A 25009-nucleotide genomic window follows, 5' to 3' on the forward strand; every position below is an offset into this window, starting at 1 on the left:
CGAATCCCTACGTCTCAGGTTATAAGGAATATCAGCACATTGATTATGAATTCTCTCTGGAGCATCAGAGTTGCACGCCTGCAATGAAGGAAAGTTTATACATTCAGGTACCTTTGTCAATCTATCCACATGTACTACCTGCGACTGCTGTGGGCTCGTAACTGACTCAATTTTAAAATTCACTTTGGTGACCTGTTCGACCACTCTAAATGGACCCTTATTAAACTTCGCAAATTTCTTAGTCAATCCAGGCCGCAACACAGGAGTATAAAGATACACCATATCCCCTATTTTAATATTTTTTGAAAAAACAACCTTGTCTCTAATCTTTTCCTGTCTTTCAGCCGCTTCCGTTAAGTTTTTATTTACTAAAGAGAAAACCCTGCGGAGTCTTAAAATTAAATCCCTTGAATAAGTGTCTGTGTCACGATAAGTCTTAAAGTCTGTTTGTGTCAACAAATCAATAGGTAAATTTAAATCTCTTCCATAAAGAAAAAATGCTGGGCAGTCCAGTAATGCGCTATGCCGTCCAGTTCTGTGCGCTAAAAGTGCGAAAGGCAAATGTCTGTCCCAATCTTCCTGCGTCTCACTCACAAGGTGGCTGAGAGAATTTATTAGAGTAGCATTTAAGCGTTCAACGACTCCGTCAGACTGCGGGTGGTAATTGGTGGTGGTGTGCTTAGTGATGCCTAATTTCTGATATACTTCTTTTATTGCATGTGAAATAAAATTCGAGCCCCTGTCAGTAACTACGTGTAAAGGCACACCGTGAGCCGAAATAAAAAGTTCCAGTTTTTCTATGATAGATTCAGAAGTAAAGTCTTTCAAAGGATAAGCCTCGAGCCACCTCGTAAAATAATCAGTGATAACTAAGATGTATTTATTTCCCTATAAAGTAATGGGTAAGGGACCAACAATGTCCATGGCTATTCTTTCTATCGGACGGGAAGCCACAGGCACTCTCAGAAGAGGAGCCTTGTGAGAAGGCCGGTGACCCCTCCTTCCGATACAGGAATGACAAGATTTTACATAATTATGAATGTCCCTATACATGCCTTTCCAATAAAAGGATTTTTGAATACATTGCAGTGTGCGATGGAACCCGGAATGCGCCGCCACCGGCGAATCGTGGTGCTCTTGCAGAATACGTGAAACTAAAGATCGTGGAACAACCAACCTGTGCAGTTTTTGCCAACGGGTACGTTGCTTAGCATATTCACAATATAAAATGCCATTACGCATAAAAAATTTCAAAAAACGAGGACTAGGAGTCAAATTTTTTTTTATATCTGAAATAATCTGCTTACAATGCATATCTGAACCCTGCTCTTCTTTGAACGTCTGTAATAAGTCTGGACTGACAGAATTTTGAACAAGGTGCGTTACATTTACTGCTCTAGACAAGAAATCAGCTGTTACGTTCAATTTCCCTGGTTTATGTATTATTGTATAGTCAAATTGGGACAAGCCCGTAATCCACCTAGCTATCCGAGAAGTGGGATCCTTCAATTTTAGTACGTGGGACAGCGACGCCTGATCTGAATAAATTGTGAACCTTTTCCCTAAAAGGTACTGGCGAAAGAAGGCAGTAGCCCAAACTACTGCTAAAACTTCCCTTTCAACTGTACTGTATCTGGTCTCCGGATCTTTTAACTTCCGGCTTGCGTAACAAATTGGATGCAAGAACCCAGTATCATCCTCCTGACAAAGAACAGCTCCTAAGGCTAAATTGGAAGCGTCCGTACAAAGCGAAAACGGTTTGGAAAAATTGGGTAGAGTTAAAATAGGTTCCTTTAAAAGTTCATTTTTAAGAGTGTCAAAGGAATTTTGAGCTTCATTGGTCCATTTAAATACAACTTTGTCTTTTGTTAGCTGTGTAAGAAGAAGAGCCTTCTGTGCGAAATTAGGTATAAATCTTCTATAAAACCCTACAAGCCCGAGAAACCTTCTAACTTCTTTTCTATTCGGAGGAGGAACAAATGCTTGTACAACATTTAAATTTCTGTCATCTGGTTGTAAGATACCTTTTGATACCTTAAATCCTAGATAAGTTATTTGGCTTTTGAGAAAATGACACTTGGACGGTTTCAACTTAAGATTATGATTTCTGAGTCTGTCAAAAACTATTTTAAGCTTTTCAAGGTGTTCGTCAAAAGTACTCGAAGCTATCACAATGTCATCTATGTATATGCCTATTTTTAACGGGGGCAGATTGGCTAAGACAACAGACATGAGCCTTTGAAAGGAACTGGGTGCATTGCGCATTCCGAAAGGTGTCCGAAGCCATTCGTAATGCCCGGAAGGGGTCGAAAAACCACTTTTAAATGTGTCATCCGGGTGGATCTTCATTTGGAAAAATCCCGAAGTTAAGTCCAACGTTGAAAACAAATTCGCATCACCCAATTGTTCCACAAGCTCGAGCATATTAGGAAGAGGAAATGAATCTTCAACAGTTTTTTCATTAAGTTTCCGAAAATCCGTCACTAATCTATACGTATTATCAGCTTTCTTTACAAAAAGAACCGGCGCACTATATGGACTATCGCTTTCTTGAATAATATTGGAATCCAATAATTCTGTTATTTGCCTATCTAATTCCTCGCGAAGATGAAAAGGCACTTTGTATGGCTTTTGTCGAACCGGAATACTATCCTTAAGGTTAATATTGTGTAGAATTGTATCGCACCCCGTTAGCTGAGTTACAGAAGAAGCGAAAATGTCATTGTAATGGCTTAAAAGCTTAGTCAGGTGCTGCTGCTGATCCGGTGACAAGTGAGAAAGGTCAAATTCTCCCCCCCCCCCGACTCAAAATCCTCTCCTTTCTCCATGGTCGTCGTGTTATTCACGCAAGCAGTTTCTATTGAAGACACAGTAACAGGAAGAATAGATGCTAACTTAGTTCTTTTGTTAATATGAATAGTCTGTGGAGTAAAATTTGCTATCTTAACGTTAAAAGTCTTAGAATCATTATTTAAATTAACTGATCTTGCCACAGAGAATTTACTATGAGAGTTTTTATCAATCGGCTCTAATAGGACTGTGTCATGCGAATCATTAAACGTAGGAGCAATTACCTTTACTATATTCTCAGAAAACGGCAAAAGTTTATGTTTACGAACTGCATAGCAATAATCCAAGGAATCTATCGGTCTCGGAAAGAGACAATTTGAACTGTCACACCAACGTAAAGCAAAATTTTGCCCAAATAATTGTTTAGTGCTAAAATCCAGCATGAGTGCATTATCAAGTAAAAACTGTGTTCCTAAAATGGCACCATAGTGCAAAGAAAAATCCTTGTCCTTAATGAGAAAATCAACAGGAAAAATCCTGCCTTGCAATACTACGGGAAGTGAAACTTTTCGTGTGATTAGAACATTCTGATTAGAAATTCCTTTTAAATAAAGTTTACAAGGAGAAAATGAAACTTTATCCCCTAACCCTGCAATAAATCTTTCCTCTATAATATTAACCGTTGCCCCCGAATCTATCAAAAATTTAATTTCTGTCTGTAATATAGAACCCTCTACTATTGGTAATGAAGATTCTCCTGTAGTGACTACAAAGACGGATGGCACCTCCAAAAGGGCATTCGAGGAAGAAATGGAAGCGTGTTTCTCCCCACCCTTTTCTAGTTTAAATTAAATGACTGAGCTTGGTGATTCAATTTGCTACCAGTTGCACCTCGATCCTGAGATGCTACCGTCAAATGTTCGGGTGCCATATGAGAATTAAGTGTATTCGCCGTTCCTGCCTCTCTTTGTCGAAATCTGTGATCTGATCTACCCTGCTCGTTATTAGACCTGCCATTTACATAACAATTTCTGCTTATGTGTCCTACCCGGTTACAACGGAAACATCTAGGCTGTAAGGATCTCGACCGAGGATTATGCACCATCAAAGATTGCATTTGGCTCTGCAAAGTATTCATCATCTGTGTCAACTGGGTTAAGTTCTGTTGTTGCAATCGAATAGCCTCTACAAGCTCTACATTATCACCCGAAACACAAAGAGTGTCCTTGGAATTTACCGTACCCGTAGTATGGACCGCCTTAACTTCCTCTGACTGAAAATCTGCCTCAGCATGGTTTTTTATCCACATCTCTTCCTCCAAAACTGCGTGGTTTTTCGCTGCTACAAATGATTTATGATTATGGGGCAAAAGCAGACGTCTAAGGTGCAAATGCAATCCTTCTAGAAAAACAGATAATAGCAATTCCTGTCTCTGAGTCTCTGCTGCCGGATCGCCCATCCTTTCTACTGGCACTGTTTTATAAGATAAAGCCTCGATACACGCAGCGAATTGTCTGACTGACTCCCGCGGCTTTTGAAATGCCTATATAAGGGAGCGAATATGGGAATGTAGACTTTGAACTGTTGTAAACCTGTCCTTCAAGGCACCTACCAGGTAGGAAAAACCAGCTTCGCTCCTCAAATGCGGCTTCCCTCCCCCCCAAGTTTAACCCGAATTACCGTAACTTTATCTGACTCCGTCCATCCTACATGTGATGCTATCAGTTCGAGTCTATCTAAAAAATCAGCTAGGCTAATGCTATTTTCTCCTCCCGTAAAAATAGGAACTGACTCCAGTGGGTCCAAGCCAAAAACTGAAGTACCCTTTACGCCTGGGGCTGTCTCTTCCAACATCTCTACTGATGGGTCAGGCTGTCTAGTAGAACGGCGCGTTTTCTTCGACATATCGCCCTCTAATAGTTTTGAATCATTCAAAAAGTTTCCAAATTGTCAAGCTAATTTAATCAGCTGCCAGTTACGCGCAAAACTTAAAAAAACCTCCACTCATTGACAACTCCGGTACTTTTACAGAAAACATAAGTATCGATCATTACATCTAAAACATACTGAGTATTTCGAAAGCCTCAAAATTTGAAATTCACAAACCTTCTTAAAACCTAATACTTTTGTACTAGTAAACAACCTAACATGCACAGTATGAAATCATTGAATCACACGTACTAAAACACTATCTTTTTGGTTAATATTATACCAAAACAGTTTAACTAATCTCAAATTCAATTCTTAAATTAAATTTAGAGAATTAATATCCTGCAGTAACCAGTAAGCAAACATAATTCAAATCAAAACCTTAATTAGTCCTCACACATAAAATTTAACACTTTCTGAAAACAGTAAGTTATACAAAATAAATAAATTCAAAAAAAAAAATCAGTTACTGATTCGATCCTTCACTAAGCAGAGGTCACGGCACCAATGTTATATAGAGAGTTTCGAGACCATGGTTAAATAGCTTTACTTCAAGGTACCATGTTATATCTGAAATTCCTATATGTTAAATGTTAAATATGAAACTACTTGCCGTGAAAGGTAGTGATCGTATAGTGAAACGTGTACAGCATTTTTGCGTTGTGAAAAAAATGCATCCTGGGACCGTGCCGTGAGAGGATCGAAAACATAAGAAAAACATATACAAGAAATATAGCAAAAAACATATTAAATATATAAAGAAAACATACTGTAAGAGGTTCCAGATTAAATATCAGTTTATTCAATTACATCACAATAAGAAAAATCTTAACCTCATCTGAGAGTCTTTCATTTAAATTCATAAAAAAAACTTAAGGTTTGTCTAGTAAATTAAAAGAAAGGAAAGGGAAACAATTTAAGGCCTGAGAGTTAAATTTTAGATTCGACGTTGTTTTTACTGCTACGGACGTTTTTGAAAAACTTGCCTAAAGTTCAAACACACCAAAAAAAAATAAAACTTATCTTGAGGGGACATCTTGAAGTGGAGGACTCGTATCTTAATAAGAGTTGACGTCGACCGGGCTCATCATTACACTGGTATGTTATTTTTCCACTGTAGAACAGGAACAGGAGCACTGCTGCCCAGGACGGCTATCCGATTGGTCCTGAAAGTCCTATGTCAACACGCAGGTAATTCGTTCAAATTTCGCCTCTTTACCAGCACGCTGCAAGGAAGAGGGTTTTCAGCTTCAGGTCAGAAACGCATTTTCTAGGCAATTACGGCTCGCCTGTTCTTACTCATCCCAAGAGCAAGCTTCACGAGTAACGTCCCAAGTAAGTTCCACCCGCCAGTCAGTAAGAGAGAGAATCCAACTCGAATTTCCTTCAAGCCAGTTTTCAAGAGCAACGTCCACAAGTCCAGCAAGCCCGAAAATCAGCGAGTCAGTCAGAGAGTCAGCCAAAAAGTAATCCAACTCGAATTTCCTTCGTCTCCTTCACAAAACGGGCTCCCACTATGGCTTCACTTATCGCCCCCTTAATTTTGGCAAAATTTGCGCTTTCAACTCCAGAATGCGGAAATAAGGGTGATTGCGCATGCGCGCCTTTCTTCACTTAGCCAACAACCGGACCCTCAATCGCCAAAAACCTGAATGACTTACATTGAAAGACAAGTAGCAACCTTTGACCTTTCTGTCACGTACTTTCCTCTCTTAAGGTCAACTAACAATGAAAATTCTTTCTCGAACATTCTAAAGGACAAAGCGCGCGAAATCATGACTTGGCAAAAATTGCCTCCCTTTCCCTGCTTCTTTCACAATGAATAAAAGTTTGTACAAGATTTGCAAATAGAGGAAAATAAATAATACTCATTTAAACTAAATAATATTTCCAGAAGCATCTGTTTTTCCCCAAAATTAAAGCCTTAAAATAAATAATTCATAATCAAATAAACATTAAGATTTCCATAAATCACAAAATCATTCACATAGTTTTTACAACGCTATCAGATAATTTCTCTACATAACACTTCCATGGGCAGGGAAGGCATTAGGAAATAAAGTGAGTGAGTGAGAGTTTATTGGCGCAAAACCAAACATGATTAAAACGCGCCAAACACAGGATGGGATGATTACAAATGATGAAATTAAGATTCAATAAATAAAAACATGTGGACAAATGTTCCAAATCCAGAGGATGAAGTCATATATAAGCAAGGTAAAAGCACGCATTAAAATTCAAGACACAATCTTCAAAAACAAATTACATTAGGTAGTAAAAGCCAGTCTCTTTTAAATAATAAAATTAATTACAATTAGCCTCTCTTCTAGTTAAACGGTCGAGAGGTAAGTCACAGCTATTAAAATGTTTCTGACGAAGACTATTAAAATATGGACACTCAATTAACATATGACGGACAGATAAACAAACATTACAATTTGAACAAACAGGCTCATTCTCAGCTTTCAAAAGGTAGTTATGTGTCACTCTAGTATGACCAATTCTGAGGCGAGTCAAAAGAACTTTCTCCTTACGATTTCCAGCAAAATCCCAATGCTCGATTCTAGGCTTTACATTTCTCAACTTGTTATTAAGCTGAACGTCCCAAATTTGCTGCCATTTTTTCCAGATCTTTCCCTTGATGACACAGCAGATGTCTCTAAAAGGGATAAGGCGATTGGACAGTTCAACAGCAGATTTTGCCGCGATGTCTGCAAGCTCGTTTCCCTTTATTCCCGTATGCCCGGGAACCCAGCAGTACAGGATTTCATATCCACGACTTGTCAAGTTTATATGTATTTTTAGGACATCCACTATTACAGAATTTTGAGTATCGGAAAAAGCTTCTAATGATTTAAGAGCACTATACAAGTCTGTATACAATATGAATTTCTTGTGGCACAGCTTTGAGATGTATAAAAGACCATAATAGATTGCAGTTAGTTCACACGTTAAAACTGAGAAACCATTGTGCAAACGTTTGCCCTCTGTGTGATCTTGAAATACAAACACCATACCAACATGATTATTTGACTTGGACCCATCTGTATATATCGGATAATAACTGCTATATTTTTGCCTGTGCTCAGCGAAGAGTCGTCTATAAATGATCTCGTTGTTGCTTGCCTTCATGTGATGTTTGAAAACATCAAGAAGCTGAATCCGTGAATTTCCCCAAGGTGGGATTTCAAAATTCCGTACTGCTTGGGGGTGCATATCAAAGAGAGAAAGTTCCTCAATGACAGGGTGAACTCTTAAAAGAAAAGTAGGAACACAAGATGGACATGTTTCAAATAATGTGTTATACATCAGGAAAGCACAGCTTATTAGGATGTTCAGGTTGAGATAAAATATTAAAATATTGTAAAAGGGACAATTGCTCATGCCTCAGATAAAGTAATGGTTCATTAGAGTCAACATACAGGCTCTGGACAGGAGAAGTCCTGAAAGCTCCTGTACAAATCCGCTGAGCTTGATGGTGAACAGGATCTAGTTTTAACAAAACTGATAACTGAGTGGATCTATAAACAACTGAGCCATAGTCCAGTCTAGAGCAAACAAGCGCTCTGAAAATGCGAAGCATAGAGCAACGCTCTGCACCACAGGAGGTGTTCGCCAACACTTTTAAAATATTTAGTGTTTTTAAACACTTCCTTCTCAGGTTTAAAACATGAGAAAGGAAAATCAATTTTCGGTCGAACGTCACTCCTAAAAATTTTACTTCGGGCGCAATTGGACAATTGTACCATTCAGATATAACTCAGGCTCAGGATGGAGACCTCGCTTCCTACAAAAGTGCACACACACAGTTTTCTGCTTGGAAAAAGTAAATCCCTGTTTGACCATTCATGGATCTTATTCAGAGCCTTCTGCAATTGCCTCTCTATGTATCTCATGTCTGCCCCTCAACAGCTAATCTGTAAATCATCAACATATAGAGATCCCAAGATGGTGGGAGGAAGTTCTTTTAGTACAGAGTTTATTTTTAAACTAAACAGGGTTACACTAAGCACACAGCCTTGAGGCACACCCTCTTCCTGTTCAAAAACATCCGACAAAACAGAGCCAATCCTTACTCGAAAAGTTCTAGTGTTCAAGAAATTCTGAATGAAAATTGGTAGGTTGCCGCACAAGCCACTCTCATGAAGATCACGAAGTATACCATATCTCCATGCCTTATCATAAGCTTTCTCAATGTTGAAGAATATCGAGACAAGGTGGCTTCTTCTTACAAATGCTTTTCGAATAGATGTCTCTAAGAGGAGCATGTTATCTACAGTTGTTCTTCCCTTTCGAAAACCGCTTTGATAAGGTGATATAATATTACTGTTTTCCAAGAAGTAGACTAGGCGGCTGTTTACCATCTTTTCAAACAGTTTGCAAACACAACTGGTAAGGGCCAAGGGCCGATAGTTGGAGGGATTCCTCGGGTCTTTCCCTGGCTTAACAATAGGAATTGCAACAGCTCTCCTCCATGCACTGGGGAACGTACGCTCCTTCCACACCCTATTGTAAAGAGTGAGAAGGGCAGTCAGTGACTTATAGGACAGATGCTTCAGCATTTCATAATATACGCCATCCAGACCTGGACAAGACCTATGAGTCTGTAACAAAGCTCTCTTTAACTCTATCACAGTAAAGTCTCTATTATAAGGCTCAAAGTTGGACGAGTTGAAAGCAATGGGATTTTTCTCAGAGCGTTGCTTGATAGAAAGAAATGCAGGTGAGTAATTTCTGCTGGAAGAAACAGCAGCAAATGTCTCACCAATAGTATTTGCAATTTCTTCTATGGAGCTAATCACTCGGCCATCTTTTTCCAAAAAGGAAAGTGAGTGGCCTTTATATATTCCGCATGCTTTTTTAACTCTTTCCCAAACCCGTTTACTAGGCGTAGAGGATGTTATTGATGACACATATGAAATCCAGGAATCCCTCTGGCTCTGCCTTCTTACTTTCCGTGCATCCGCTTTGGCTTTTTTAAATGCTATGAGGTTTCGCAGAGTAGGATATCTACGAAAAATTCCCCATGCTTTTTTCTTTGCTTCATGACAGTCACGATTCCACCATGGTTTCGTATATTTTAGTATTTTTCCTGATGTTCTAGGAATAGAAAGTACAGCTGCCGCAATAATAGTATTAGTAACAGCTTCAACAGCATCATCGATATGCGCATCTTCTACCATTTCATCTGTCAGCTCTGCAACAGAAGAGAAAAGTTCCCAGTCTGCCCTGTCCAGTATAAACCAAGGGAGTCTCGACATGGGGTTTGCTCCTCTTCGTGCAAAAGACACAAAAATGGGATAATGATCGCTGTTGTAAAGATCATTTCCGACACTAAAAGTGCAAAATGGCAACAGAGATGGTGAACAGATGGCAAGGTCGAGAGCGTGGAATGTCCTTGAAGGCTCATGGAAGTAAGTATCCTGCCCATTATTCAGGAGACAAAGGCTATGATCTTCGATCATCTGCTCTATTTGTCTTCCTCGGGAATTTGTATCTTTACTACCCCAGAGCAGACTATGGCCATTAAAATCTCCTATTATGATAAAGGGTTCAGGCAGCTGCTCTATAAGATCATTTAAATCTTGCTGATCAATGTGCTCATTTGGAGACAAATACAGAGAAACAAATGAAACAACAATATCAAAATTTGTTTGAGTAGCGACAACTTGGAGGGATGTCATCAAAGAAAGTACATTTGAGGGATAATCCAGTGAGGTGAGGAGACCTACACCTCCGGTACGGTATCTCTTGCAGGTGCCACGCTTACCTGCAAGGTTATCCTTCCTGACGAAAGAAAACCTCCGAAGTTTTGCATGTTGTTCTGGTTTCAGATTTGTTTCCTGTATTGCTAAGCACACAGGATGATAGTCATTTATTATAGATTTGATGTCAGGCAAATTTCGGTGGAAATCACGACAGTTCCATAAGACGAGGGTGGCCATTATGAATGGTTTTTATTCTTTCTGTGCTGTTCTTTTGTTTTTCGTGGAAGTAGATGCCTGGAAACTTCTAGACCCTCTTCTACTTCCATACTGTCTGAATCCACAGATTCAGAAATTAATTCATCAAAAGAGCTATTGCTGGAACTTCTATTTTTTTTTTTTTTTTTTTAATATTTTTTTAGTGGCAGTTTTGGGTTTACTTTGAATAACTGTTTCTTTTTTTTTTTTTTTTTTTTTTTGTATTAAATGAGTTGAATTTTCTGTTTTCTTGTTGGATGTAGTCAGTTGGGTTTTTTTTTGGTACAGTCTGTGTGCCTATTGATGTTTGGGTGGCAATGCTACGTGTTGTTTTAACTACACTGGCATATGATTTGTTTGATTGGAGCTGTGTGCTTTGAACTAGTTTTCTGGCTTCAGCAAAAGTTCCTGGTAACTTTTGCAGTCTGCACTTCTTTTACGGATTTCCATTTTGGGCACAGGCGTGAAAATGCTGGGTTCTGACCCTTGCAATTTATACACAAAGGCGCAGTGGTACAATTTTCAGAATCGTGGCCAATCTGTGAGCATCGAGCGCATGTGATGCTGCCACGACAAGACATCTTAGAATGGCCGAAACGCTGGCATTGGAAGCATCGCATAGGGAATATAAGGTCTTACAGGACAATTTAAGTATCCGGCCTTAATATTCTTAGGCAGAACAGGCGTGTTGAAGGTAAGGATCAGGTGTTTCGTATCAATCAACTTACCTTCCTTTCGCATCTTGATCCGCTTAGCACCACAGACATTTTGGTCAGCTAACTCGGAGACGAACTCTTCTTCCGATACACACAGAAGGTCGATCTCCGAGATCACACCTCTACAAGAAATAAGTGTTTTGTGTCCTAACACAGTTATAGATATTTCTCTAAGTTTGGTTTGTCGAGAAAGAGAAGCAGACTGGGTGGCCGATACGGTATCAATAAGCAGGTCTCCAGAACGGAGACGCTTTATGTTCTTTGGCTCACCTATGCATGAGTGAATGTATTTGCTTACGAGAAAAGGAGGCATCTTTTGCAGTTCACCAGAAGGACTAGAGACAACAAGGAAGCGAGGATTTTCAGAAATTTCCTTGGCATTTGCATTAGTATGGATCTTCTTGCTAATCGTTTTGTCAACAATTTCAATATCTTTGGTATTTGCATCTGTACAGATCTTCTTGTTGATGGATTTGTCAACAATTTCGATATCTTGATTGGTTTCACTCGACTCGGGTTTTTTAAGGATAAAGAGAGAAGCCATGATTGAAAGAGAAAAAATTCGGGTCCGATGGCCCCGCCCACCATGGAGCCCAACAAGGGAGCACAGATTCCTGTGTTACGGCTAGCTGGACCTATACGCAAACTGAAGCCCCACAATCAGCTTTCCCGAAAGCAGGTACTCCCGAGAGCTTGACCCCAAGCCACTGACACAAGGACTAGTGACCAGCCGATTGACACCCGTGAGGACGACTAAGGTGCCTCCCGTTTAGCTGAAGCAGAGGCCAAAGTAGTGTGTTGGGGACAGTACCTTGCCCCTCAACTACCAGGACCCTCCTTTCCAGCAACACGGGTCTCCACGCACGGCAAACACGTGGGCAGTTTTCTCGCCACTCGAAAACTAGAGACAAGGGCAGCTCCAGTCTCTCGTGACGAGCCCCAAACTCCGTAGAGAGAAACCACGAGGGAGAAGGGAAGGGAAAACATTCCAGCCAAGAGGAGAGGAGACGGAAAAGAGGATAGATCACTGGGGCTCCAGGATCGTGACACCCGTCTCACCAAGATGATCCCCTGAAGGCTAGGGTACCTCGGGATTGCCACACCCGTACTCACAAAAGTGAGCCCCCTGAGGGGCATTAGGAAATAAAAATCATTTAAAAATAATAACAAACAACATAGCAAAATGTTTCAAGAATGAACACAAGTGTTCTGTGCTGCATGGCATGAATGGTTTACACATCAATGTGTGGATTCCAACTGAACCTGGATTTTAATATTAATTATACGTAATACCCACCAATGGCCGAATGGTCAAGTAGCAGAACAGTGGTAGTTTGGTCTGGGGTTTAAATTCCAGAGAACATTAATACTGTTTAGATACAGAAGTTGTAGGATATGCAGTAAAAATTTTAGAAGGTATGCCATAAGAACTCATAAGTCCATAAGAGCTGGAAACAGACATTAAGCTAGCAATACTTCCATTTAATTTCTGATAAAACCGATACACATTTATCAATCTATTTTACCTGAAAATCAAACAACTGATTATTCGATTATAGTAAAGTATATGGTACTATCTTCCTAAAGAAAGAGATGCTTCTACAAAGGCCTTTCAAAAAAAAACTGGCTTGTATTGATTCACACTTCACAAAATATTTTTAAAAAATAAACATCGAGACCATCTTGTTCACCAAGATTCAAGCCTAGGTTGAACTAGAAGTGTTCTGCAGTCCTGTCTACAACTGAGCCACAAATGATTGACTGCCAAGTCAAAACATCCACATTAAGTAGTACCATTTACAACATAAAGCCATAAATAAATGTTATCTTTATAACAGACAGAAAAAGCAGTAGCTGGCTTTTGCAAGTTATAATCAAATAATTATTATCTTCCATAGCTCATTTATGTGAAACTGGTTTTACATCTTTAACTGTTTAAAAAATATATATAAGAAAAAAGTCCCATATTACCACACCTGTTATTTGGATACTCATGAAAATTAGAAATTCTACCTTAGCAACCTAATACTACCATTGCTAAACTGTGTATGCATAAGTAAATGTAATTATTTTGCTAATTAAGTTAGGAAAATTTTTATAAGCTTTCCTAAACCATTAATATTATTTATGTGGCAATTGATCTGCTAAATTGTTTGTATTATTTATGAATTCAAAACATGTTTTTATACACGTATTTTATTTCACTACTACTAATATTACAGTTTTGCATTCTGTATAAGGGGTATGTATGCCATATAGATATATAATTCCAAGAGCTACATGAAACACAAAAGGTCAAGAACACTATCATAAAAAAATTAGCCACTAACTAAATATAATTTAACATATTAAACAAACAGATGAAATTATAAAATGTATGTCTACATGATTACAAAAGAATATCAGATATCTATATTCATTGGAAGTAAGCCTTGCTAAATGATTACTTTGACACAATTCTCATCTATAGCTTGAGAAACTTAAGTACAACTGTACATAAGGAAATGCATATTTTAAAACAATCTCTGATAGTACTACATATTAAAAATTTTCATAGTTGAATAATCATTGATAACTGAAAACAGCAGCAGTGGACCAGAATTTATTAAGATTCTGCAAGACGTTCAATTAAATCAGTAGCTTCTTGTACAGTCAAAAGTCGTTAATCCGGACTCATCGGGACTTTGGCAATTCCGGATTATCGATTTTTCCGGATTATAGATCATCAGTTTAAATCTTGTAAAATGGCATGCAGAAATTCTAAAATTAGAAATATGAAACCATAATTTATGAAATAAAGAACAATTATGATCTAAAGGGTATCAAAATTTACAAAAAAAAAAAAAAAAGCTTAATATTTATTTGTTTACTTTAAACATTTCTTTCAACGTAAGTTGTTTAAGTTGCTTCGTTTTATGTGATAATACTTTCTCTTTAATTCTATAATCAGACATAATTTCTTCTTCAGTTACAAAGTTCCGCTGTTCAAGTCCCGTAATTGCTGTGCCGAGAATACCGACTAACTTGTCAATCGAAATTTTTTCGTTTTCACTAACCTCTCTGTACCTTCTTCATGTCTTTATCCATTTTTTGCAGCAATTCCACTTTTTGTTTGATGGACATCGAAACATACTTTCGTTTTGTAGATCCTTTGGGAGCTCCAGCATCGGAAATTCTATTTGACATAATTGAAAGTTCAAGTTTACTTTTATAAAATTGCTCTTACAGTCTGCAAAAAATAATAAGCCAGATCCAACTCGAAGATTAAGAAACAACGCAATCATCAAAATTAACTGAAATAGTTAATTAGATAATTTTAGCTTATACCATCCGTTATACATAAAACGTGCATGCGAAAACCTATTCTGCGCTTGCGCACACGCATATGCGCAGTCGTAAAGGTCTTCCGCGCACGCGTACACGCCTATGCGCATGTGTCAACGCTCCGCATGTGCAGAAAGTTTTTAGCTTTGAGGTCCGAATTAACGACTTTTGAGAGTATTTATCTAAAGCTACATAAGAATACTAGATATCTAGCTTTTAAGAGATTTTTAATTTTTCAGTTTACCCCGATTTTGCTAGATTTTCTATAAGAAAGTGTTCTCAAATTTTCCCTTTTTTCTTGTCCTTTTCCTATTAGTAACTAACATATCTCAACTAGTATTTGAACTAAATTCAAATGAAAAAACTCAATGGCTTAATGAAACAAATGCAGCAGTCTCACTTCTGGTGTAATTCCAGCACCATCTATTACTACTGCAAAGTATAATTTATACATCTAACCCAGGTTTGAGATAATTATTTTCTGTTCTCATTTCTTATAATGCATTATTGCCTAAGTATGACTGCAATGAAATTTATTATTTGGTGATATATTAATGTAGACTTGTATTCTGACAAAATTTTGTGGTAATACCTTCTACAAAATACATCTAAGAAACTACTTGAAAGGACAACATGTTTAATTACATTTAAAGTATTTACATTTTTAACAAATAATTTAGTATAAACTGAATTAACTTCTTCAATACATTTTAGTTACGTCTTTATCGTTGTCATTCTTTTAATTTGTTTGAAACTTGAGTTTTTACTCATCTAGTTGCCAACTGACTAAACAAAAAATAAAACATTAAAAGAGTTTTATGATAAGCAATCTGTATGCCCTCTGGTATTCAACATTGGCCCTACATTAATTATAATAATTATTTATATTATAGATGCTTTGGTGTTACTTTGGTAGACGGTTGCACGGATTTTTGGTGATTTACGTTGGCGCGATTTTTACAATCGTCAGCCATCTTGAAAAACGCTGTTTTTACGCATAGTAAAGCATACGAAACTAAAAAAAAAAATAAATATTGTTAAAAGTAATGGATTAATTTTTTGTTGAAAATGTCGTTTTTAAGATGGCAGGCAAGTATAAATAAATACATTTACTACGAGTATAAAATACTAAAGTAAGGCTATTATTACTTTCATATACAAAAAAGAAAATAAAAACACCGCTATAAAAACATTGTGCCAACGTTTAATTAGATTAAAATATTACTGAAATTGAATATCGCATTAAAAACCATCCTACCAATATTTAAAAGAATTAGAATATTATTAAATTCAAATACTTTTTAAGGTTAATTATATTTTATAATTAATTAATTATATTTAAGGTTAATTATATTTTATATAAAATACGTTATATAAAATATAATTAACCTTAAAACATATGTGACAATAATTATCTCAGCAATTTTTGAAAATAGTGTATTAATTTTTTTAACAAAAATTGAAGCATACAATTATAAAATAAAAGAAAAATATGTACTTACATTTTTTTGAGTAATTTAACCTCTTGTTTATTGATAAGTACCACAAAAAAAATCAAAATCATAATTGAATCCACTCTTTTAACCATCTTCATCTGTTATCCACATATCTCGCACTTCATTGAAAAAGCAATTAGCGAGGTTTCCTCCAAAAATTCAAAATAAATTTCCTCTGACGCTATTAACAATTTATGAATAAATCTTTGATTAGGAAAGACAGGTTGGCCAAAATAAGGTTTAAAAGGGCAATTTTTTTATTCCAATACCAATAATTCTTGGTAATTACCAATAACAACATTCATCTTCGAAACAGAGATATCCATTCCATTTGAAATCTGACGAATTCGAAGAGATGAATAATAAAATTTTAAAATGGCACGGTAATGCACAAATATTCAGTAACCAATCAGGGAGCTGATTACATCACGCATAGAATTAAAATTATTTAAATAATCATTCATAATAAAATCATTTTTAAAACAAATGTAAAATTAAATTGTATTTTAATATTTAACAGCCATAAATAATGTTTAAAACATTAGATTAAATTTACAGATATTAATAAAACCAATTACTTTTTAAGTAAGGTGACGTCATTGATTACATCATCATCATCATAAAATTATATAAAATTTTATAAACAACAAAATTTTTATTTCAAATAAAAATGTAAAATTAAATTGATTTTTAATATTTAGAAGCATAAATAATATTTAAAACACGGAAGTTATGCATAATAAAACGCATTATTTTTTAATAAAATGACAACTAAGTATCGGTTACCATAAATAACTTATCCAGCAATGGGTTTACCATAAGTTGTATTACTCAACAAAAGAAAAATCACCAAAATCCGTGCAACCGTCTACCAAAGTAGCACCGATGCTTTAAATGCTTAAATGATATTATAGATGGAAATGTTCCATCTATATCATTTAAGCATGATATAGATGGAACATTTCCATCTATAATATCATTTAAGCATGTATGAGCATATGAAAAATTAAATTTTCTATTATATAAAATAGGAATGGTTAAACTTCTTGTCCGTTGATACCGCATGACAGCATTCAGGAATATATATTTTTATCACATTTTTAAAATATAAAATAGTTTTTGAATAGTAAAAAAGAAATTGAAATAAACTAAATTTTGAATTATTATAGTTATTAGTATAAATGAAATATTCTTACTGATACTGACCACTATTCAAAAATGTATGTTCCTATACAACATAAAAATTAGTAGTAAAAATGAAAACAAAAGAACACACAGTGACTTTGACATTAAATCTAAGAGGATTTTATTTTGAGTGAAGAAAAATAATTTGGAAAATAAAACTAGATACATTTTTTTCCATTTTTATAAAATACATAAATACCTCTGGAAAAAATAAGTCATAAAATTAACCATGGTATAGCAAAAACATATAATTCCAACTTTCCCTGCAATATAACATAGATTAAATGTAGGCTTATATAATTTAATTCCACAATCTGTTTAATGAAAATGGAACATTAAATCAGTCTTGTATCTTTCAATAAAAGCTCAAATTATTCAGATTCATTGTGCTTTCTCATCAATCTTGAGTTGCATCATCAGTACAGCATGTTACCAATGTAAATTGTTTCTAATGCCTGCAAAGCTTTCATTTCTTAAACCAGCATTATTATGATAGAAGTCACAAAATGGAATTACTTCTTTTTATTTCCTTACTGTGATGATTTGTACACAGTGGTCAGTTTGAATTTGTTTAAAATTAAAATGCAATAATATGATTTTAAAAGAAATATTGTTTAGTGAAAAGCACAATTTCTGTTTCAAATTACACTTAAAAATTAAAACTACAGTTAGTTACAACATGAGCTGTATTTGAAAGGCAAAAGAACCAAAATTTCTCACTGTCTTATACATAAGCTTCAAATATTCCTTGGAGCACATTTAAAATGCATCTCTACAATAAATTTAACAGCTTTCTATATACTTATAAACTAGAGACAATCATTCAAATTACTGCAACAAGGATAGCATCATGTTTAACACAATTTCAGTTTCACATTTCAAACGTAATTAATTACACATGCATAGCTGAACATTTTGTTTTTACTAAATAAAAATATTTCATCTTTATATAAATGCAATTAATACTATTTAATAGAATTAACCATAGGAAGTTTCGATTTTTCCTAGAATTCATGAATAAATAAAAATATTTCATCTTTATATAAATGCAATTAATACAATTTAATAGAATTAACCATAGGATGTTTAAATTTTTCCTAAAATTCATGAATAACTGTTCATGGTAGTAAATCAACGACTCACTGCCATGATCAGTTATTCACTGCAATTTTGCGATTCACTGTCACAATTCATTTTTCACGCAGAACTGGCTGAGTGATTTAAGAGTGCCGAATAGTCGGAGTTTAACGAACAGGCTGGTTGTATGGTTGGTTTTTTATGATTTTCCTTATGTGTAACATAAATAAATGACAGTTTTTCCTTAGAAAGTCCTCTATCTATTCCCTTACACAAATTGCACTTTGTGCTTTGTTTTTTAGTTACTTAAATAACCTAACGCTTTATATTCTTCTCTACTAGACTTTAATGCACTCCCATTTTTCCTCACTACGCTAACTGAAATAAGGAAAACAAGTATAGAATCATCCACTTATTTGTTTGACGCTTTTTACAAGAGTAAGTAGAATTGGATTTTTGTCAATTTTCTTTGACTTTTTAAGTGAAAATAAGTCAATGTGTACATAGATAAAGGGAGGGGAGTGAACAATGCCATTTTTGTGTAATTCTGGGATTTTTTTTTTTTTTTTTTTTTTTTTTTTTTAATGAAAATAGGTCGATGCGTACATGGATACCTAGTATGTGCAACTCTTAAAAATGGTCCAAGCAGTGGGCGATTCTGTATTTTCCCCAACATAAAAATCAAGACAATAAAGTATTGGAGACAAAAAAAAAATTATGATCATTCTCCTATTTTGTAAATTTCAAGGCACTGATTATTAAATTCTTTAAACATATTATATGCTCTCAAGCTTCAAAAAGACTTCTAACTCAATTTCAATGAATTTTGATAATAGGGTCCATTACTTTGTTACGAATATCATAAATAAGCAGACACCCATTTATAGAGAACTTATTTCTTTCAAAATTAATCAACTGATATAAACAACTACAATCAACCTTGGCATAAAAAAATCATATTTTTTCAATAACCAAAAAAAAAAAATCATCACAGCTTAAAATGCATAAAATTTGAGTCTATCACCATTGGTTTGGTTTATGTGATCATGGAAAAGCCTTGAAGGCTATCTGCTGAAGGGAAGGGAGCCTTCATGGATGTTTTTCTAAGAGAAACTGGCTCATATACACATTGAGTCCATCAAAAAATATCCATATAATATGAAAATGCACACAATTTATACATAATGGTTAAATAAATCTCAGCTTAATTAAGACACAATAACACACCGAATAAATACTAATTCAGAAGTCAAACAACAAAAATCAGCGTTATACATACAAAATTTTCACAGGACTAGTTTCGATGGTTTTACCGAACCATCATCTTCAGCTGCAAAACCGCAAATGAACAAGATAGGAAATAATGATTAGATAAGATAAGAAAGCCTGGACAAGAATATGCAAGTGGCGCCATCTGTTGGCGAAACCAGAACTAAAACATAATTTCTCTAAAAGCCGAAGGCAAATTTGGATTAACATTAGGATCGTTAACTAGAACAGAAAGATTTTTATGAATGTGAAATGCCTCTAGAAAATCCAGTTCTCCAATGGAAGATGTTTTTTGAATAATTTTGGCAGCAGAAAAATTGAAAGTGCGATTTTCGGACCAACAATGTTGAGCAACAGAAGACTTCTGTTTCCTTTTTTCTAACATATGCCTCATGTTCTTTGATGCGAAATTTTAAGGCTCTCTTAGTTTGGCCAATGTAAATTAAACCACACTGGCAAGGAATCCTATAAATACCCCAGGAATTCATATCCGGAATGGGGTCCTTGAGTATAGAAGTTGGAATTTTATTGATGGGAGAATAAACAACCCGAAAGTTAAATTTCTGCAAAATATGTGAAACTTTATAGCTAATTGATGGAAAGAAGGGAATGACAACAGAATTTTTATAACCCGAAAGTTAAATTTCTGCAAAATATGTGCAACTTTATAGCTAATTGATGGAAAGAAGGGAATGACAACAGAATTTTTATAATCTCCTAAAATAAGAGTGTGGCTTTTAGTGTGTTGAGATGAGAATTTTTTAACTGCTTGATTAATAATGTTGGGTGAAAAGCCCATGTCAATAGCTATTGCTTTTAAATAATTTAGTTCTTCATAAAGGGCTAGTTTGGAGGAGCAAACTTGAAGAGCACGGAAAACATAGGAATAAAATGAAGCTAACTTTTGTTTAGTCGGATGACATGATTTAAAGTGTGGTGGAAGGCAAACCGATGAAGGTTTACGGTAAACCGTAGTACTGAAGTTGGATGTGTTACGTGTGACCAGAATGTCGAGAAACGGAAGAGAATTGCAAGTCTCAAGTTCAAAAGTGAACTGAATAGCAGGATCAATAGAATTCATTGTTGAAAGAACTTTATTTAAATCATCTTTATTACCTTCAAACAGGGTAAAAGTATCGTCTACGTAGCGGAACCATGCCGGGAAGTTTAAAGTTTCAAACAATTTTGATTCATAATAATGCATGTAGATATCAGCCAGGATGGGACTGAGGGGGCTTCCCATGGCTAATCCCTCAGTTTGCTTGTAATATTTATTTTGGAAAACAAAATGTGTTTGTTTCAAACAGAGTTGAGTGAGAGAAATTAGCTCATCAATTTCGATGCAAGAGAAATAAAATTCGCAAAGTCTGGTTTCTAGACATCTTAATGCACCCTGGACATTGGTGACTGGGACATTGGTGAATAATGATTTTACATCAAAAGAAACCATGAGTAAATTACTAGGAGAAATGTTTTTAACCTTTTTTACAAACTCTATTGAATTTTTTATGGTGTAAATGTTATTGTCTAATAGAGTGGAAAATCTAGAAACTAAATATTTAGCTAAAGGATACGAGGCAGTACCTAAATTTGATACAATAGGGCGGAAAGGAATACCACTTTTATGAATTTTGGGAAGAGCATATAATCTGGCACAATTCGCAACAGATGGGATAAGCGAATGTTTTAAGTTGCTTGAAATGATTTGCGAAGATTTGATCGCAGTTTTTATTTTGGATAAGTCCGAAAGTGAAGGATCTTTAGGGATTGGATTATATGGTCCTTCGTTTAAGAGTTTAGCAGCTTGTGATAATCATGGCAAAATCTCAGCTTGTGATAATCTTTTTTAATTCAGATCAATAACAATAAAATGCAAAAATCTTCGGTCACATTAATAACAATCAATGTTTTTCAAATTGTTATTTTTAACTTGTTTCTCATTAATCAAATATTTTGCAGAAATTCCCATATAACCAATTTTTCAGAATTAACAAATTATTTAATTGAAGAAGTATAGGCAATGATCTAACCTGCTGTTCAGTGCTAAAGATGTATGAGAAAATACACAGAACAGATGCTAACTGAAACGTTTCAAAAATCATACAAATCAACCTTCGTTAATGAAAAAATTTAATAAAGATCTCAATTTATCAATTCCTATTTGTAATATCTGTATTAATATAAAAAAGCGTAAGATGATTATTTACCCGAAAGGAGCACTCGAAACATTTTGAATTATTTAAAATGACTTTCAAGAAACAACAATAAGTATCAAAATATGAATATTAATTCATGGTTATGTAAAAATACAGGAAATGAACCTTACAAAAAATTTTGTTACACACACACATATATATATAAGAAATAAATGAATTAAAAAGAAAATAATTTAACACATTTCTTCACAAGATATCTTGACTACAACTGCTTGTGGTGAAATAATTAACAGTCGCATCTCTTTTTCCTGACAAGGCAAAGCTAATACGGTAAACATATTCTTGTAAATGGCCATAAATTTCTAAATAGTTTAAGACTTTTTATTTCTTATCTGTAAACATATGGTGTTCACTTTACGTAGCACTTTTTTTATTTTAACATACATTAACCATATTTTTATAATATAATTTTAACGTTACCTTCATCAGTAATATCATCCACAAAATCCTCAGGATCACTAAAATCGGGCTCGTCTTCCATTCCATTTTCAGGATTCATAGTGCTCATGGTGTCAGAATTCTTATTGCTTTCAGACGGATTTAAATCTCTATCCTCGGCCATCTTGGTCATGCTCACATCGCGAACACGTTGAAAGCCGCCATATAGATAATTGTAGAGCTACGTTGATAATTATTGAGCAACTTCAAGTTGCAAATAGCTATCTGTCAAATATGCCTATTCTTACAGTACTGTGGCGCTGAGTGCTGATTTCACTAAAACCGACATCCATTCATTAGTTTTTATAACCTCATCCCTTAATTACTAGTTTTAAATAGTTAGTTGATACCAAGGAGGTCGCTGCGGTTTAAATAGTTAACGGTTAAACCAAAGAGGTTAGAATAGAAGGAGGGAAGGTTCAACTCAAACGGTGAAGCTTGGCGGCCATGTTCCTGTTATCACTCTGACTTGTGCAAGGAAGTCTGTAATTGCAATATTTTTTTCTGTTCTTTTTGAAGCATGTCAGCTTGTGTTGTATATGGATGCACAAACAGATTTTCGAAAAAGATTCCTGGGATTACTTTTCACGCGTAAGTATTGATTTTCTTTTTTTTATGTAATTTGATAACTATGGTAAAAAATATCACAATGTCATGTTGTTTTCTTTCCAGATGTGAAAAAAAGGACTTAATAAGAATCAAAATATATTAAATACATGTTAATGTTTCTGTTTGTAGCTGGCATCTTTGTTCCTAAACATACAATGATGCATGCTAGGATTTAAACTGCATAATTTGAACGTTTAAGGGGCGAATTCAAGTGCAACGCTTGTCATGGTAATCGCACTTGCATTGCAAAATCGGATTCAAGTGCAACGCTTTTCGGACACGCCTACTGAAAATACGTCACTACCATAGAGGAATTTTGCGGCTACTCCTGACCTGCCGCAAACTCTTAACAGCGACTGTAAACAAGATGGCTGAAGTGATTTTGCTCAGACGTTTAAGATATCGGAGAAATGCTGATCAAATTCCTTGGCATTTAAGAGACAGTCGTAATGCTTTTGAAATGTCGGAGCGTGAATTCATCAGTTGATTCAGATTAAATGGGTTTGCTTCAATGAATTGAAACCTTTTCTGAAGGCAACTGCCAATGGATATTCTCTGCAAAAGCAGGTTTGTTTTTACTTTAGATTATGAAAACTGAAATACTTCTGGAAATGTTTCCGAATCAAAGACTATGCTTAAATGACCTATTTGAGAATATTATATATTTTTATACGTAAACACACAAATTTTTAATGTTATTGTATTAGGATTCTTTCTTTTTCATCCCGTTTTTTTTCGTAGTAATGATCGAAATCGTTAATTACTGCGAATTTTGGAATGCAGTAATAATATCACCATTAATTTATCGTTTTAATTACTCTAAAACGTAATCTCGGAGAAACTGTTTCTCTAACAGAAATTATGCATATGCCTGTCTTTGAGATATATATATATATATGTATATGTTAGGGATTAGTTTTTTGGAATATTATATATTTTTTCATGGTTTTAGATACGTGCATTTAATTTACATATGCTCTCAGAATTTCAATGATATAGTAAATTAATTCGCAGCAATAATTAATCTTTGATATGTATGCAATTAAAATTTCATAATTTAAATTTATATGAAGAGAGAATATTTGTTAAATTCAAATTTAATTCTTTGCAGCAATGGCACATGAGAATTATTTAAATTTAACTTTACTTTTTATTCTTATGAAACAATATATATATATATATTCTGTAACTGTAGGGTAAAAAGCATGAATTTTTCTCAGCTGTTTAAATAGTTCCCATGTGTAAAATAGTATTTCATCCCCCAAAATATTAGTTAATTTTCTCCTAATGTATAATGTCTTGCCTGTTCATACAGTGTGATTAATGTCATGGTAATTTTGGATACTTTCTATAGATCTTGCATAATAACTACACATGTAAGTTATATACACATTCGTAAATCTCTTATGATATGAAAAGTTATTGCAGACTTTCACATAAATATTAATAACTTGATATTCTCGCAACAGGTGACTTACCTTACTTCCGTAGACCATGAGCAGAATTAAATAAACTTATAAGGTTATCATATAAATTACACGAAAAGCAGCATGACATAAATAAATGCAAAGAAATTAAATGTATTTACTGTACTAATAGATTATTATATTACATGACATTGGTTTTGCCCATGTATAATGGGAATGAAAGCCAGTTTTCCATAGAAAGTCCTCTACAGAGGCATCTGTTTTCTTAAGCATATTGTTTTTACCACATTTCAGTGACCTTGATTTAAGTATGAAACTGGATGATATTTTCTTTCTGCATGAAATGTGTTAACTGAGTTTTAGAAATATAAGCCATCTTGCAGTTACTGTGATAATACTAATTTTTAGTACCTCCATATTATACCATCAACCATGAAAGTTGTGCCAATTGCTGCTGTGGAATTCTGAGGCAGACATTTGTATACAGCAGTTACAACAAACCATACATCAGGTCTCTCTGCAGAATACATAAAATAGCCCTGCTGTGAAAGTATTGGACCCACTTTGTGA

General features: G+C 34.9%; 1 protein-coding gene across 1 annotated transcript in view; it reads right to left on the bottom strand.

Moving 5' to 3' along the window:
- Window positions 1-22716, bottom strand: part of eIF3b (eukaryotic translation initiation factor 3 subunit b) — a 103961-nt gene extending 81245 nt beyond the window's left edge. Inside the window, exon 1 of the mRNA XM_085821887.1 lies at window positions 22386-22716. Coding sequence (XP_085678013.1) covers window positions 22386-22536 — 151 coding nt within the window. The 5' untranslated portion in view covers window positions 22537-22716. The remainder of the gene's footprint in view (window positions 1-22385) is intronic.
- Window positions 22717-25009: the final 2293 nt, after the last annotated feature.

The sequence above is a fragment of the Stegodyphus dumicola genome, chromosome 8 (assembly GCF_044657685.1).
Source record: "Stegodyphus dumicola isolate Sdum_Otavi_A_Nest chromosome 8, ASM4465768v1".
Classification (NCBI taxonomy): Eukaryota; Metazoa; Arthropoda; class Arachnida; order Araneae; family Eresidae; genus Stegodyphus; species Stegodyphus dumicola.